The sequence below is a fragment of the Candida jiufengensis genome (genome assembly GCF_024610255.1).
Source record: "Candida jiufengensis strain CBS 10846 chromosome Unknown scaffold5, whole genome shotgun sequence".
NCBI lineage: Eukaryota > Fungi > Ascomycota > Pichiomycetes > Serinales > Debaryomycetaceae > Lodderomyces > Lodderomyces jiufengensis.
The window spans coordinates 1,067,259-1,081,325 of record NW_026261558.1 but is presented as its reverse complement, the minus strand read 5'-3'; the positions used below and the strand labels follow the sequence as shown (position 1 = coordinate 1,081,325).

Genomic DNA, 14,067 nt, shown 5'->3' with positions numbered 1-14,067 from the left:
AACTTCTACGTAAATTAAAATAAATTGGAGTATTTGAAAATTTCATCGTTCCAAACGACTTGAGTAAAAATTTGACCAAAAATTATTTCATTCATTTGATCTTTTCAAAAGTACAAAGATAACACATCTTTCTTGATAAACTGTTTTAATATCATTTTAAGTGTTTGGAATGTATTCTATTTGAGGCTGTCGTCATTATAAAATTGAACGTCATCCACTTTGATTTTATTTCATGGAGCACTTTACATAAGAAGTTGAAGATTTATTTCGACACTATTCTCAACAATACTTTGTGGGTAAACTAGACTTATCTTACGCAAATCAATAGTTCCAATTTATCAATCTTTTTACTGTTTTATTTGTCTGTGGAGACTATTGGTAAAAATTCTGAAACTACTGAAGTACGGATGTGTTTATTTGCAGCCAAAACTAATACATAATTTTTTGCCCTTCATTTGTATTGAGCTGTGATTACCAAAAGAACAGAAGTAATTAGCAGGGATCTAAACAGAAACTAAGCTGGACTAACGGGTTTAGCTCTTTCACTTTAAACTTCAAGAGGCGATGTAATTGCTGGCAAATAAAACAATAATTGATATTCTCTTTAATTAAAATTCTATTTTATATAATATTTATATATAATTTTTTTATTTACAAGTTGAAAAATACACTTCATTATCATTAAATTCTAACTTTTTATAACGTTATTGACGCTCAAATCACCAAATTCTCACATAATTGTAATTTATTTTGGTTTCATTCCACCTCTTTTTTCTAAAAAATCTTTTGCTTCATTAACTTTCGTTGCTAAAAATGATGAACCACCTTTATCAGGATGATTAGCCATCATTAATTTTCTATGTTGTTCTTTTAATTTCAATTTTGATAGATTTGTTTCTTTTAAATTTAGAATTTGTAATGCTTCTTTTGCTGTCATTTTTGATCCAAATCCTCCTCTATGAAATGCTTTACCATTTAAACCTGGTTTATTTGATTTAACTAATCCTGCTGCAAAATATGTTATTGTTAATGCCCCTATACCTGTTATCCATGGATGATCACCCATCCAATTTGTTGTTTTATCAAAATACCATTCTATTGATCCTTCTGCTGCTTGTTTTTTTTGTAGTTGTCCTGTATATTGATATGGCTGTTGTGATTGATGTTGATGTTGTTGTGTATTGTCTCCAGGTATTTGAAGAGTGGGTACTTCCATTGGTGCCATTCTTGATTTGAAAGTTGAATTGAAATTTGAGTGATCAAAATAATAAGACCAAAATTTTTTTAATTTACTTTGAAAAATTAAAAATATAATAATAAAATTTTTGTGTAATAAAATATTAAAAAGAGAGAGAGAAGAACAGAAGAAATTTAATTTTAATAATAATCTCATCTCTTTTGGTAATCACTTTCAATTAAGAATTATAATTATCAAGGAAGAACCATAAAGTTATATAAACAACTACTAGATTAGTATTATACCATAACAAAAAACTCAATCACACAACTACCAACCCAAATAAAAGTAAATAATCCATTCACAAATAATATACAATATCACACTATCGCACTATCACACATAAATAATGAGAATTTATCAATGTCATTTTTGTTCATCACCAGTATATCCATTACATGGTATAACATTTGTTCGTAATGATGCAAAAGAATTTAGATTTTGTCGTTCAAAATGTCATAAAGCTTTTAAACAAAGAAGAAATCCAAGAAAATTAAGATGGACAAAAGCTTTTAGAAAAGCAGCTGGAAAAGAATTAGTTGTTGATTCAACATTAACATTTGCAGCAAGAAGAAATGTACCAGTAAGATATAATAGAGATTTAGTTGCTACAACCTTAAAGGGAATGAGTAGAATTGAAGAAATAAGGCAAAGAAGAGAAAGAGCTTTCTATAAGAATAGAATGAGAGGTAATAAAGAAAGAGAATTAGCAGCTGATAGAAAATTAGTTGAAGAAAATCCAGAATTATTAAGATTAAGAGAAGTTGAATTAAGAAGAAAAGCTGAAAAATTAGCTGCTAAAGAAAATGCAATTGAAGAAGATGATGAAGAAGAAGATATTGATGTTGAAGAAACAGATGAAGAAGAAGGAGAAATAGAAGATGAAGATATGATAAGTGAAGATGAAGAAGAAGAAGAAAGTGAGAGTGAAGAAGAAGGTCAAAGAGTTAAACAAAAGGTATTATTAAAAAATAAGAGAAAGAATAAAAAATTAAACTAAAATTAAATATATTTATTCATGATAAATCAAAACCAGCTTCAGTATTTATAGCATATAATAATTTTTCTTTCATAATTTTTTTATCTTGATAATCAGGTAATTTTAATAAATTTACACAAGTAGAAGCTGTTGGTAATCTATCTTTATCTCTACCTGAATTTCGAATACCAAATTTTGGATTTAATGTACTAAAACCTAATAATGGAGCTCTACTTACTGAAGTAACAAATTTAATAAGTTTTGATTTTTCTTCAATATTTAATTCTTGAATAATTTCCCAAAATAATTTTATACTTAAATCATTTTCTAAATAACCTCCATATTCAACATTTAATTTCCAATCTGATAAATTTATTGCTTTTTCTCCACCTGATATTAACATCTGTAATTCAAAAGAATCAAACATTTTCAACCATTTTTTAGGTATCATTACAAATAAACCTTCTAAGAAATATTTGGTTTGTGGCATTAATGATTGATTTAATTTAAAGTCTGCTAATTTATGTAAATAATATTGAACATTTGCTTTGTTTACTTTAGTTTTAGAACCATTTGGTATTAATTCAAAATTATGTGTTTTGTGATCAACTTTAATGTCAACACTAAAACTTAAATCTAGATTTTCTAATTCAACATTTGACATTTTAGAAAGTTTTGTCAAATTTCTAAATAAATCTGGGTCCAAATAATTTAAATCGTTAATCGAATTTTTAAATAAATCCATACATGACTTGCTAATAAAAAATGGTGCAAATGAAACATCAACTAAAACATTTTCAAATAAACATTTACCAACACACATTCCTAAAAATCTTAAATATTCTAATTTCTTTTGTTGAATTGCCATATCTTTTTGTAATCTTAGTTTATAATAAATATCTTCATTCGGGTATACTTGATTATCAGTTGTAGTTTGAAATAATCCATTGTCAGGGTTAATCCCATCTAACAAAACACCAGTTAAAAATTCTTTTGTAATTCCTCCGCCATCAATTCCAGCTTCAGGTCCATATTCATTGAAAAATTCAACTTGGATTTTATGTTTAAATTGTTCGCCAGCTTTACCAAATGATTCAAATGCATCTTCTAATAAATTTTGTCTTCTTATTTCGGCTCCTAATCTTGATTCTTCTTGGAAAAATAAATTTGGTGTTATTTTATCTTTGTCTTTCTCTACTAACCCTTGAAAGATCATTACTCTTTCATTAAATGGGATGAAATATGGTGTATTGAATAAAATTTTGATCACTTTGGAGTATATAAGTGGTTTTTTAGATGCAGCTTGGTCATTTAAATCCTCGTCATCACTATCTGCAATATTCTCGTAATCATCAACTAAGTATTCTATCAATTTCGGAATGTTATAATTAAACAGTTCAGTTAACCAAAAATTTGTAGGTAAAAACTTTAGTCTAAGATTTTTCAAATATAATTGATCAATCAACTTGTTTGATTGCTCTTGCAATTCTTTCGTAAGTCCATTTTCGATATCTACTATATTCAAGCAAACTGATTTTAAAAATTTACACAAATCTAATATATTTGTTGCACTAAGTCCTGATTCTTCGAAAAATTCTCCATCGTTCGATATTATTAGCCAGTATGAATAAACTTCCTCAAAAAACAAGCATTCATCCCAAAACATTGGTTGGTCAAATAAAGTATAAGCTATGGTTTTAGGAATTTCATCCTCATATTGTAAAATAACCTTGAAAATGATTTCATTTGCAAAATTATCATACAAAAGTGATATATTTCGAGGATTGACACATAATTGTAAGTAAACTTGGTGTTTTAAGGAAGGCCTTAGATAGCTGATTTTGAATAAAATTATAAATGATGTTAAATTATTTTCCTCTAATTGCTGTATTACAGTTTGTAAAAAATTTGAAGTATATAATTTATCCAATGTATTTAATTCTGCCGTAGTGGCCTCAAACACCTCCTTTGATTTGGAGACCTCGATATCCTGAGATGAATCCACAATTTTTGAATTGTTATAAATTAACAAGATCAGCAAAAGATGATAGTCCTCATCGATAAACATTTCATTTCCATGTATAGTCAAAAAATTTAGTAAAATTTTGTTAAAGAAATCTCTTGGACTATTGTCTTTAAAAGTTTGAAGGCAGTCAATTGCTCGAGGATCAAAAACGTTTCTTAGTATTGTTAAGTATAAGGGATTTGGTTGAATATAACGATAATTGTAAAGTACTTGTATAAATGGTATGAAATAATCTGGATCCCCTCCATTGTCATTAATTGTGTATATGAAGTTTAAGATTTGGGTTGACTCTGAAGACGTGGCATTCAATTCGGATTCTTCTAGCAAGGAGTTGAGATTTGATAGTAGTTGAGATGTAGTAAATTGATATTTTTGGTATAAAAAACGTAAAACTTGAAATATTAGATATTTATTGTGATAACTTACTCTGTTATTTTTTATTAATGGCGTTAAATAATTCCCTAAAATATTAATAGCAGATAACGATATTTCTGGTTTAGATATATCCTCTAGTTGACTATTTAAATTGACTAAAATTGAATTTTCAATCTCCAGATTTCGAGTTGCAAACCATCTAGATAAACTTATAGAATCTAAGATAAATTGTCCCCATTCATTAGATTCATTGATTTCAAATTCATTCCATTGCCGAAGTAGATCTTTAATATCTTTTGAAATTCTCAAATAATTTGTAATATTGCGTTGTAGTATTACTGCTGATTTTTCACGATTTCTAATTTCTTGCCTTTCATTTCTTTGTAATCTAGATTGTTCTAAAAAATTTCTATTACCAAAACCTGTACTTTTGTTGTTACCTAAATTGACTGATCTCTTCTTAGTTTGACCAGAGAAGTTTAGCATGAGGTAGGAATAATTAAATGAGCGATGTTGTAATCAATTTGATTTAGTTGGTTGCAATTATTATTGTTGTAATACTACTAATTAGATCTAATCTAATAGATAATGATAGGAAGTGTAAATTGTTCAATTTTATACTGTTAAGGGGTTTCTTTATAGATTGTTTTCAAATCTTAGGTTACCTCCTAAGACACTATCAACCTCTCATTTTACTTGTAGTATTATTTCATTTCAAATTTGTTTGGAATGGAATTTACCCGAATCATTGTTGTTTAATCAAGTAATAAACTTGAATGCAAAGTTTACCAAATGATTGATATCTGAACTACTCATACTTCGTGACAATTCTGTTTAATTTAAACGCTGAATAACACGAAGCTTCCATTAAACTAGTAAGATAGCGGTTAGAGTTTCTTGTGAAATTCTTATTGTTCTTATAGATAAGTACTGCGAACATTCCTTATGTTTTACTTCTTTCCAAACTAAAGACCCCAACTTAGAAAAAGCCAAAATATTTACCATGCTCCATAAATATAAAGAGTCATTAAATTTAGTTTAAATTCAGTAAAATTGTAAACAAACTAAAAACAGAGAGAAAAAAAAATTATCACAATACTATTTGATTAGGAGGTTGAGGCTTGTAAATTACAAAAATTATAATAAAAGTCTAGGCTGTTACATACTTTGATAATTAAAATGAGTAAAACTAGTAGTTCAATTTCAACAACATTTTATTTCGAGACAAATAACCAATTGCTGAAAACAATATGGAAAAAAATCAGATCATATTTTCTATTGCTGTAGATCTCTTGAACGGGAGAAACAACAAATGTATGGGTGATTAATTATTTATAACTTATAAATTAAAAACAAGCTAGGATTTTAAAAGTTTTGTGTTGATCTTTACTTTACGAATTATAGTTCAAATTGAGTTTTTTAATTTGATGATCAATTTTGATTCAATCAAAGTTGTTTAATTACGCTTTTCCAAAATGGTTATAATTAAAAGTATTTAAGTTGTTCTCATTATCTTCATTAATCTCAATCCAAAACTTAAAAGACCCATGAATAGTCTGAATACGTTCATAAAGTTTAGTTCAATTAAAAATATAAATTTGCCATTCGGCCCCTCAACAACCCTTTTTTGATTATATATTTTGTGTACACATTTTAAATTTTTCTTTTGTTTATTTTTTCAATGTTTTAGAACCTTAATTAGGAAATTTGGATGCAAATTTACTTAAAATTATACAAATATATTTCAAAACTATAAATTGAAAAACGATGATTATCTAATTAAGAACTAGGAAAAGCATAATGTAAATTGTATTCATTATATCATTAAAAACAAATTTATTACAAAGGGTATTGTTTTAGAATAAAATTAAGGATACGACGGGGTAAAATTTTCACTTAAAAAGTAATTATTGTTCCTTTATTAATAGAAAGATTCATACAATTTATTTGTTTCGATTATGTATCAGATATTATATATTTTCTTTATCAAAATTTAAGTTTTCTTTATTATATATATCATTTTCTTCTCAACTTATTTTCAGATAATCAAAACAACTACGGATCATCGATCTACTGAACCTCAAAGATGCTTTTCAAAAAGAAAAGTAAAAACTTCAATGAATCTGCCCCAACTACTCAAACTATGAAAAAATCAAGAAGTGCAAGAAACTTAATCAATAAATTAACTAACAATAATTCAACTTCTCCTTCATCAACGACATTAAAAATTTCAACTCCCATAACTCCACCAATTTCAAATCATTGGCCATCACCCATTCCTACATCATCAAGTACAAATAATAATTTAATCAATTTAACACCGATCATTAATTATCCAACTCGACAAAAAGAAAGCAACGAAACCGAAAAATTACAAACAACTACCCCATTACATCAATTAACTTTATTAGAACAAAATCCACAATATAAATTATCACCATCAACGGTAGCTGAATTTGAAAATGAATCATTAATAGAAGTATATTCACCAAGAAAAGAAATTAATATAAACGAACAAAAAAGATTAGAATCAGCTTGTGCTCAATTAGATGCAGTAAATTTAATAGAAGAAGTAGATGTAACCATTGAAAAAGTAGAACCACGCAATATCTCATCAGAGGAATTAAACAAGGAAAAATTTTTAAGTGGGAATTTCTCAACTTCAACATCACAACAAAATTCTCCAAATAAAGAATCAGATAATTCAAAATTTTCATTAACTGAGACAAATATTCAAATATATAAAAGATCACATAATAAAAAGAACAATAATATAGCATCATCAAAAAGTAGTTTACATTTAATCAATAACAAACAATTTGAATCACCTACCAAGACTCAGAAATCATCACATTTATCAACATCATCATCTATTAAAGCTGGACTTATAGATACTAATAAAGATTATGATCAAATTTCAAAATTATATGAATTAGAAATTTTGTTATTAAAAGAAAAACATCATTATGAAATAAAACAATTACGAAGAGAAATTAAACAATTGAAAAAAAATCAAAAATCTACCACTGCAACAGATAAGATTTTATTACCACCATTTAATCCCAACTTACATAATAAAGAAGATGAAGGTAATGATTCTGAATCACTAAATTCTGTTGACGATTCAATAATGAGTTTATATCATGATAGAAAAATTTCTGAGTCTTCAACTATTGCATCGGCTACTCCAAATACCAAATAATAACGTTTATATCTATAGATTTAGTTCACTAATAATATTTTTAATATAATTTTCAATCTTTTCATCTTTATTAATTAAGCTATAAAATATTTAACTTCTCAAAGCTCTTTGATTTCATGTTCATCTGCAACTAATCCCATAACTACCAAATACATATTCAAATTATTTAATAAATTTTGTTTCTTATATAAATTAGCCGAGTCTTGATTGTCAATAGTTTTAGCTCTATTCATAACACCAAAAATTTCATCTCTAACTTCATCAACAATAATTCTTTGATGACTTAATTTACCACCTAATGATAAAGTTGCTAAAAATTGCCATATATAGTTTTCTCTAGAAGATCCATCGTCAACATCACTTGGATTTGGTGGGAAAATTGCTGCAATTCTTGATTCTAATGCTGTAAATAATTCATCATAACATGAAGTCCATTCTGATAAATCAGTTGCTGATATTTGACCTTCACCAATAATTAACTCTGCTCGTGATAATAAAGTAGTTAATATGGTTAAACCAATTTTTGTAGTTGAGACAAATGATACGTTATTATGTTCAATTAATATAACTAATAATCCAATAATTTCATTAAATTTAAAATCAACAACTGCATTCATAAACAATTTTGAAAAAGTTAAGGAATAAGATTCAACTAATTTTAACACATTTTCGGGGATTTCTTTGTTTGAATAAGTTGTATAAGATCCATTTTTAATTACAGATAAATTTTCTAAGTTTGACATAATTAATGCTGATATGGTTAATATTTGTTCTCTATTTAAGAACTTGAAAAGACGTATCAATATTTTTAACATTTTGTTATAATTCAAACACTGAATGAATGGATTAACTTCTGATTCTTCGTCACCTGAAGTTGATGCTTGCTCCAAGACTTTCATTGAATCCCATAATTTTGCAGTATCTACTGAAGATGCTGTCCTTGATTCACTTTCAACATTCATTAATTCTGATATAATATTTTCCAAAATACCAAATATATCGTTTCTTGAATACTTTCTGGTGTCTTCTTTTTTAGATTCAACTTTTGTATCATTCTTCTCTCTTTCTGCTGCTTTACTAATAATTTCTAATTGTTGTCTTGGCTTTTTACCACTTCCAAATGAAATTTTACCTAAAGCACCTTCTTTTGCATATTGAGTTAATTTCGGTCTTTCTTTCGCAACATGAACTGCTTTTTGAACTTGTTGCTGCATTCTTTGTAATGCAACATCTGCTCTCTTATAACGACCTCCTAATCTATGTCCACTATGATCTAAATAAGCTTGAGCTATAGAATTACTTTGTTGAGCTGGTGCTTGTTGTTGAACTCCATTAATAGTCTTTGGATGAATCACTTTATAAACTTGTGCATAGAAATCTTCATTATATGGGTCTTCAGTAACAATTTGTGATAATTGAAATCTTGTTACAAAATCTTTATCTTTTGGATTCATAATACCTGAATATTTCATGATTCTTGAAACTTTCTCTTGTCTTCTAGCTGCTTTTTCTTGTTGTTCTGGAGTAAGTTCTTGCAGTGGTTGACGACTGTGATTATTTTGATTGACATCTTGTTGTTGCATTTGTTGTTGTAAAAGTGCTTGTTGTTGGTGATGATGATGAGGTTGCTGTAATGCTTCTTTTCCTAATACTGGGAATTGAGATAAATCAACTTTTTGTGGTTTTTGATTTGGAATTGGAATCTTTTTAGAATCTGAAACTGGTGGTTGTTGTCTTGGTGCTTGGGTAGGAATTTGTGGTTGTTGAGGAGTTTGCTGTTGAGTTTGAGGTTGGGGTTGTTGTTGTTGAGGTGGTGGTGGCTGTTGGAACTGCTGTGGTAATTGTGGTGGAAATCCTTGCATGGGAGGAAATTGTTGATGAGGTATAGCTCCACCAGGGAATCCATATTGAGGTTGCATATATCCTCCCATCATGTACCCATTAAATTGAGGCATCATTCCTGGTGCTCCATAATGTTGTGGTGGGAACAGACCCGGTTGAGGAAATGCTTGTGGATGTTGTTGTTGTTGTTGATCAATTGCAGTCAATTGAGCTTCAATTTCTTCTAATGATAATATTTTTCTTTCAGATTGAGCTTGATAAGTACCGCTTTCTTCTTGTTGTTGTGGTATTTGTTGTTGCTTTTCATGAATTGATTTACTTGGTGCATTTGATGAACCCCATAATTCTTCCATAAACTCGTCATCATTTACAGGGTTTGATTGTGCTGCTTGAGCATAACTTTGAGATAAAGATGGGGCTGGTGTAGATTGATATTGAGGTTCTTCCTTTTTTGTTGACGGACCATGACCAAATTCGAAATCTTTTCTAATATCATTTGTACTTGCTCCAAAAGTTTCATCATTAAATGCATCTTCTTCTTCTAATTCTCCTAATCCATCATATGTATCTTCAAAATCATAAACTTTATCATCCTTTGAACCTCGTGGTGGTTGAGTAGGATCAAAACCAAAGAATGACATCTCTTTCGATAAATTAATTGATTTAATAGTAATTGATTCTATAAGTTTACTTTTATTTAAGAAAAATAATTTTTTTTCTTTTCGTCGACTGTTTAAAAAAACTCCATACAAAAATTATCAATAGTATACAGGAAGTTTTACAAAGCATAAAACTAGCATGGTTAGAATCATGGTTTCAGCTTACCAGTATAAAAAATTTTGAGAAGGTTCAATTTCGAGCCATCATACTAAAAAAATCTGAGATATGGCAACACTGTTTGCAACAACATGAAGAACAATTAGAACAAATGATAGATTTCACAGGAGAAGTTTACTGGAACTATCTTTTCATCAAAATTCAAAAAAGTTGAGTTCAAAAGAACCAATTATTCCAAGTTCATGGTCAAATCATCAAGGTAATGTTAAAACAGTACTTGAGTGGAAGAAATTTCGGAAAGTGTTAAATAACTCACAAAAAGAACCATTGGGTGGGTTGCAGGATTTACATTTGCTAGAATTGGGTTACCATAAATATGAACCATATTATGCATATCAACAAACTGGTGAAAACTGCAGATTATGTAATAAAATAAATGAAGATAATTTACAACATCACCTTTTTGAATGTTCGGAAACAAACCAATATTGGCAACAAGTAACAAGAATAGAAAGAAAGTATGATAATGTATTAGGTAATTCAAAATTGAATAAAAAAGCTATGATAGAAATCAACTTATTTGTGAGAAAAGTTTTGGGGGTAGTAAAAGCAAAACGACGACGACAGTCAGAAATAGAATTAAATTCCTCTGCTGTTGTTTAGTCTCACAAATAAGAACATGATCAATCAATAAAAACATAAGGAGAAAAATGTTTAAAATGGAAAATTAAAGGATAGAAATACAATTATAATAGAATTGCAATATTTAAAAGAGAATTAATACATAAAAAAACAATTTTGAAAAACAAAAAAGTTGGCTTTGGTTTTTGTTGAGTATGATCTATTTCAGTTGAATTAGATAGAGTCTCATCTCATTGGTATTAATCAATGGCTATAAAAGTTTTGTCCAAAGTCAATCGGAGGTGATCGTCTTCTACCTAGAGGACCTGCATACTATATATTATATAGTTTATATAATTTTAAATGTATGTCGATTTAAGAAAAAAAAAAAAACCAGCAAATACTCTAAAAAGTAAATTTTACAATCATCATTATTCAAAGTTACTTTTATCTCTATCATTATCGTTTTGCATGCATTTAGCAATCTATTTACAATTCTATACTAATTAAAAGCTTGTAATGCACTTGATAATTTTAAATTCATTTCATCCCATTCACCATCAACATCACTTAATACAGTTATTGCACCACCAGCTCCAATTCTCCAAAGATTAACGTGTTCAGAATTTTCTTTATCATCTTTGTAATGAAATACTGATCTAATTATAACACTCCAATCTGAATCATCAGTTATTGACCAATATCCCACAACACCACTATATATTCCTCTTCTTACTCCTCTTATCATATTAGGTTGCATATTTTCAATATCTTGTAACAATTCAACTGATCTTTTCTTTGGTGCACCAGTCATTGATCCTGGTGGTAACGATTTGTGTAATATATCAATTCCAAAATATTTATCATTTTTTTTAAGTTTACCTTGAATAACACTAACTAATTGGAAAACAGTTTTATACTCTTCAACTGCCATTAATTGAGTGACTTCAACATCATTAGTGAACTGAAATAAGTCATGTCGTATAAGATCAACAATCATTAAATTCTCACCCATTTCCTTCGGAGTTTTAAGTATCTTTGTAGCTTCTTCAAGAGTGGTATCATCATTGTTCTTCACTGTACCTTTGATTGGTCTTAATTGGATCAATTTATTATTGTCGTCATCTTTCCATGACAAAAACCTTTCTGGAGATGAAGATATGAGGCAACAATCATCAAAATCAACAAAACATGAAAATGGTGATGGATTTTTCTTTAAAGTTAAAACCTTATATATATCCCATGCTTTAACATATTTCGGTAATTTAATTTTGGATTGAGTTGTTAAACATAGTTCATAAGAATCTCCAGAATGTAAATAGTCTTGACACTTACTAAATTGTTGCTTGTATATCTCTTGTGATGGGTACTCAAAATCTACTGAGATTTTGTCATCTTCATTACATAAATCCTTAACACTTGATGGAATTTCTGATAAGTCAATTGGTTTCATATTCTCCAATTTTGATTTTAATTTCTCTGCCCAATCTGAGTCATCATTTACCGATAACAAAAACCACTCATTGGTGAGATGATCTCGTATTAAAACTCTCTTAATGTGAATTAATTTTATATCTGGGGTGTAGTTGTTACATATACACTCCAATTTATCAAACATTATATGTTGACCTTCTTCATATGATATCAAACCTATGTAACCACCAAAAAATGGAATCTCTCTACTGTGGTTAATACTCATTTTCTCTTTGATTGATTCTCTTGGTACATAACTCAGATACATTTTTTGAGCAATAAATTTCCAAGAATCATCATGATCTTTAACATTGAATTTTTCCTGATGACTTGATTTATATTTTGAGATATATACATGATTCATGTCATCTATGGAGTGAGTCAATACTTCACTTTCTCCTTCAATTGGAAAACCTATAATAGACCACTCACCGGGTACTGATGCAGAATTTAGTAGTACGAAATTTGTTTCATTATTATTTAGTTTAACCAAATGATCACAAACATCAACTGCTGTGATTTCTTGGGCAAATTCAAGCTTTTCGAAAATAACATTTTCTACCTCAACCGGTCTCAAGTTTTCTATTAAACTCTTTTCATGTAAAGCGTGATTATCAAACCATTGAAATTCACCATTGGCACATTGCAGTATTGTTTGTCTATGAACTGAATTAAACTTATCTGCAATATTTGTAAACTTTTGAAATAGTTCTTTACCTTTATCGGAACAAATTGATTCGGGGTGATATTGTACTCCATAAAACGGCAATGACTTGTGTCTTATAGCCATTAAAATCTTCTTTCCATTTCTTGTATCTCCAGTTGGTTCATAACAATAACCTAATGGTACTATTTCATTGTTTAATTTAGATCCATCAACAAATAACGAATGATACCTCACGCTTGGGAAATGATTATCTTCTTCAAATAACTCATTATCATTGAAAGGATATATATCATAAACTTGTCCATGTTTTACATTTTCTGCTCTTTCAACTTTATTTCCAAATTCATGACATAAACTTTGAAACCCAAGACAAATTCCTAATATTGGTACAGGATGATCATCTTTTGAATTTCTTGCTATGAGCCAACTAATAATTCCAACATCTTCTTTAATCTCAGGATGTCCAGGGCCAGGTCCAATAACTATATATGTAAAATATTTTTTAATTTGATTATAAAAAGGTTCGTATTCATTTGGTTGAAATGAATCATTATGTACTATTATAACTTCTTGATTTGTAGTATTTTTAATTAAACTAGCTAAATTATTAGTGAACGAATCATAAGAATCTATTAGTAGGATCATTTATAGTTAAATGTGAAATCTAATTAGACTCAATTGGTTGTTACTTTAGTATGGAAGTATAGTTTAGTTGCATTAAATTAACTACTTAATGAAAAGTAATAAGTAATATTGTGTAAAATTTCATACGGTTAGTAAAAAAAAAGAAAAAGTGGTACCCAAATAGTACTACCAAATTATTGTCTAAATAAAGTAATTAAAAGAGAATGAAAGAGATCTTGTTTCA

General features: G+C 28.4%; 7 protein-coding genes across 7 annotated transcripts; 3 read left to right on the top strand and 4 right to left on the bottom strand. All coding sequences in view use genetic code 12, as the record gives it.

Annotated features, from left to right (window-relative positions):
• Positions 1-745: 745 nt before the first annotated feature.
• PAM18 (Pam18p) lies at positions 746-1,225 on the bottom strand (the record flags this gene model as incomplete). Its single annotated transcript, XM_051762304.1, has 1 exon — positions 746-1,225. The coding sequence occupies one exon, from the start codon at positions 1,223-1,225 to the stop codon at positions 746-748; it is 480 nt and encodes a 159-aa protein (XP_051621424.1).
• Positions 1,226-1,586: 361 nt separating this feature from the next.
• On the top strand, positions 1,587-2,237 carry RLP24 (ATPase-activating ribosome biosynthesis protein; the record flags this gene model as incomplete). Its single annotated transcript, XM_051762303.1, has 1 exon — positions 1,587-2,237. One exon carries the CDS (start codon positions 1,587-1,589, stop codon positions 2,235-2,237), a length of 651 nt encoding a protein of 216 aa, XP_051621423.1.
• A 16-nt stretch (positions 2,238-2,253) lies between these two features.
• On the bottom strand, positions 2,254-5,103 carry KGF54_001884 (ubiquitin-ubiquitin ligase; the record flags this gene model as incomplete). Its single annotated transcript, XM_051762302.1, has 1 exon — positions 2,254-5,103. The coding sequence occupies one exon, from the start codon at positions 5,101-5,103 to the stop codon at positions 2,254-2,256; it is 2,850 nt and encodes a 949-aa protein (XP_051621422.1).
• Positions 5,104-6,703: 1,600 nt separating this feature from the next.
• Positions 6,704-7,819, top strand: KGF54_001883 (uncharacterized protein; the record flags this gene model as incomplete). The annotated part of the gene is made up of 1 exon (XM_051762301.1): positions 6,704-7,819. The coding sequence occupies one exon, from the start codon at positions 6,704-6,706 to the stop codon at positions 7,817-7,819; it is 1,116 nt and encodes a 371-aa protein (XP_051621421.1).
• A 98-nt stretch (positions 7,820-7,917) lies between these two features.
• On the bottom strand, positions 7,918-10,302 carry KGF54_001882 (uncharacterized protein; the record flags this gene model as incomplete). Its single annotated transcript, XM_051762300.1, has 1 exon — positions 7,918-10,302. The coding sequence occupies one exon, from the start codon at positions 10,300-10,302 to the stop codon at positions 7,918-7,920; it is 2,385 nt and encodes a 794-aa protein (XP_051621420.1).
• Positions 10,303-10,459: 157 nt separating this feature from the next.
• Positions 10,460-11,101, top strand: KGF54_001881 (uncharacterized protein; the record flags this gene model as incomplete). The annotated part of the gene is made up of 2 exons (XM_051762299.1): positions 10,460-10,462; positions 10,649-11,101. 2 exons carry the CDS (start codon positions 10,460-10,462, stop codon positions 11,099-11,101), a joined length of 456 nt encoding a protein of 151 aa, XP_051621419.1.
• A 460-nt stretch (positions 11,102-11,561) lies between these two features.
• On the bottom strand, positions 11,562-13,844 carry ABZ1 (4-amino-4-deoxychorismate synthase; the record flags this gene model as incomplete). Its single annotated transcript, XM_051762298.1, has 1 exon — positions 11,562-13,844. The coding sequence occupies one exon, from the start codon at positions 13,842-13,844 to the stop codon at positions 11,562-11,564; it is 2,283 nt and encodes a 760-aa protein (XP_051621418.1).
• Between the last annotated feature and the right edge of the window lie 223 nt (positions 13,845-14,067).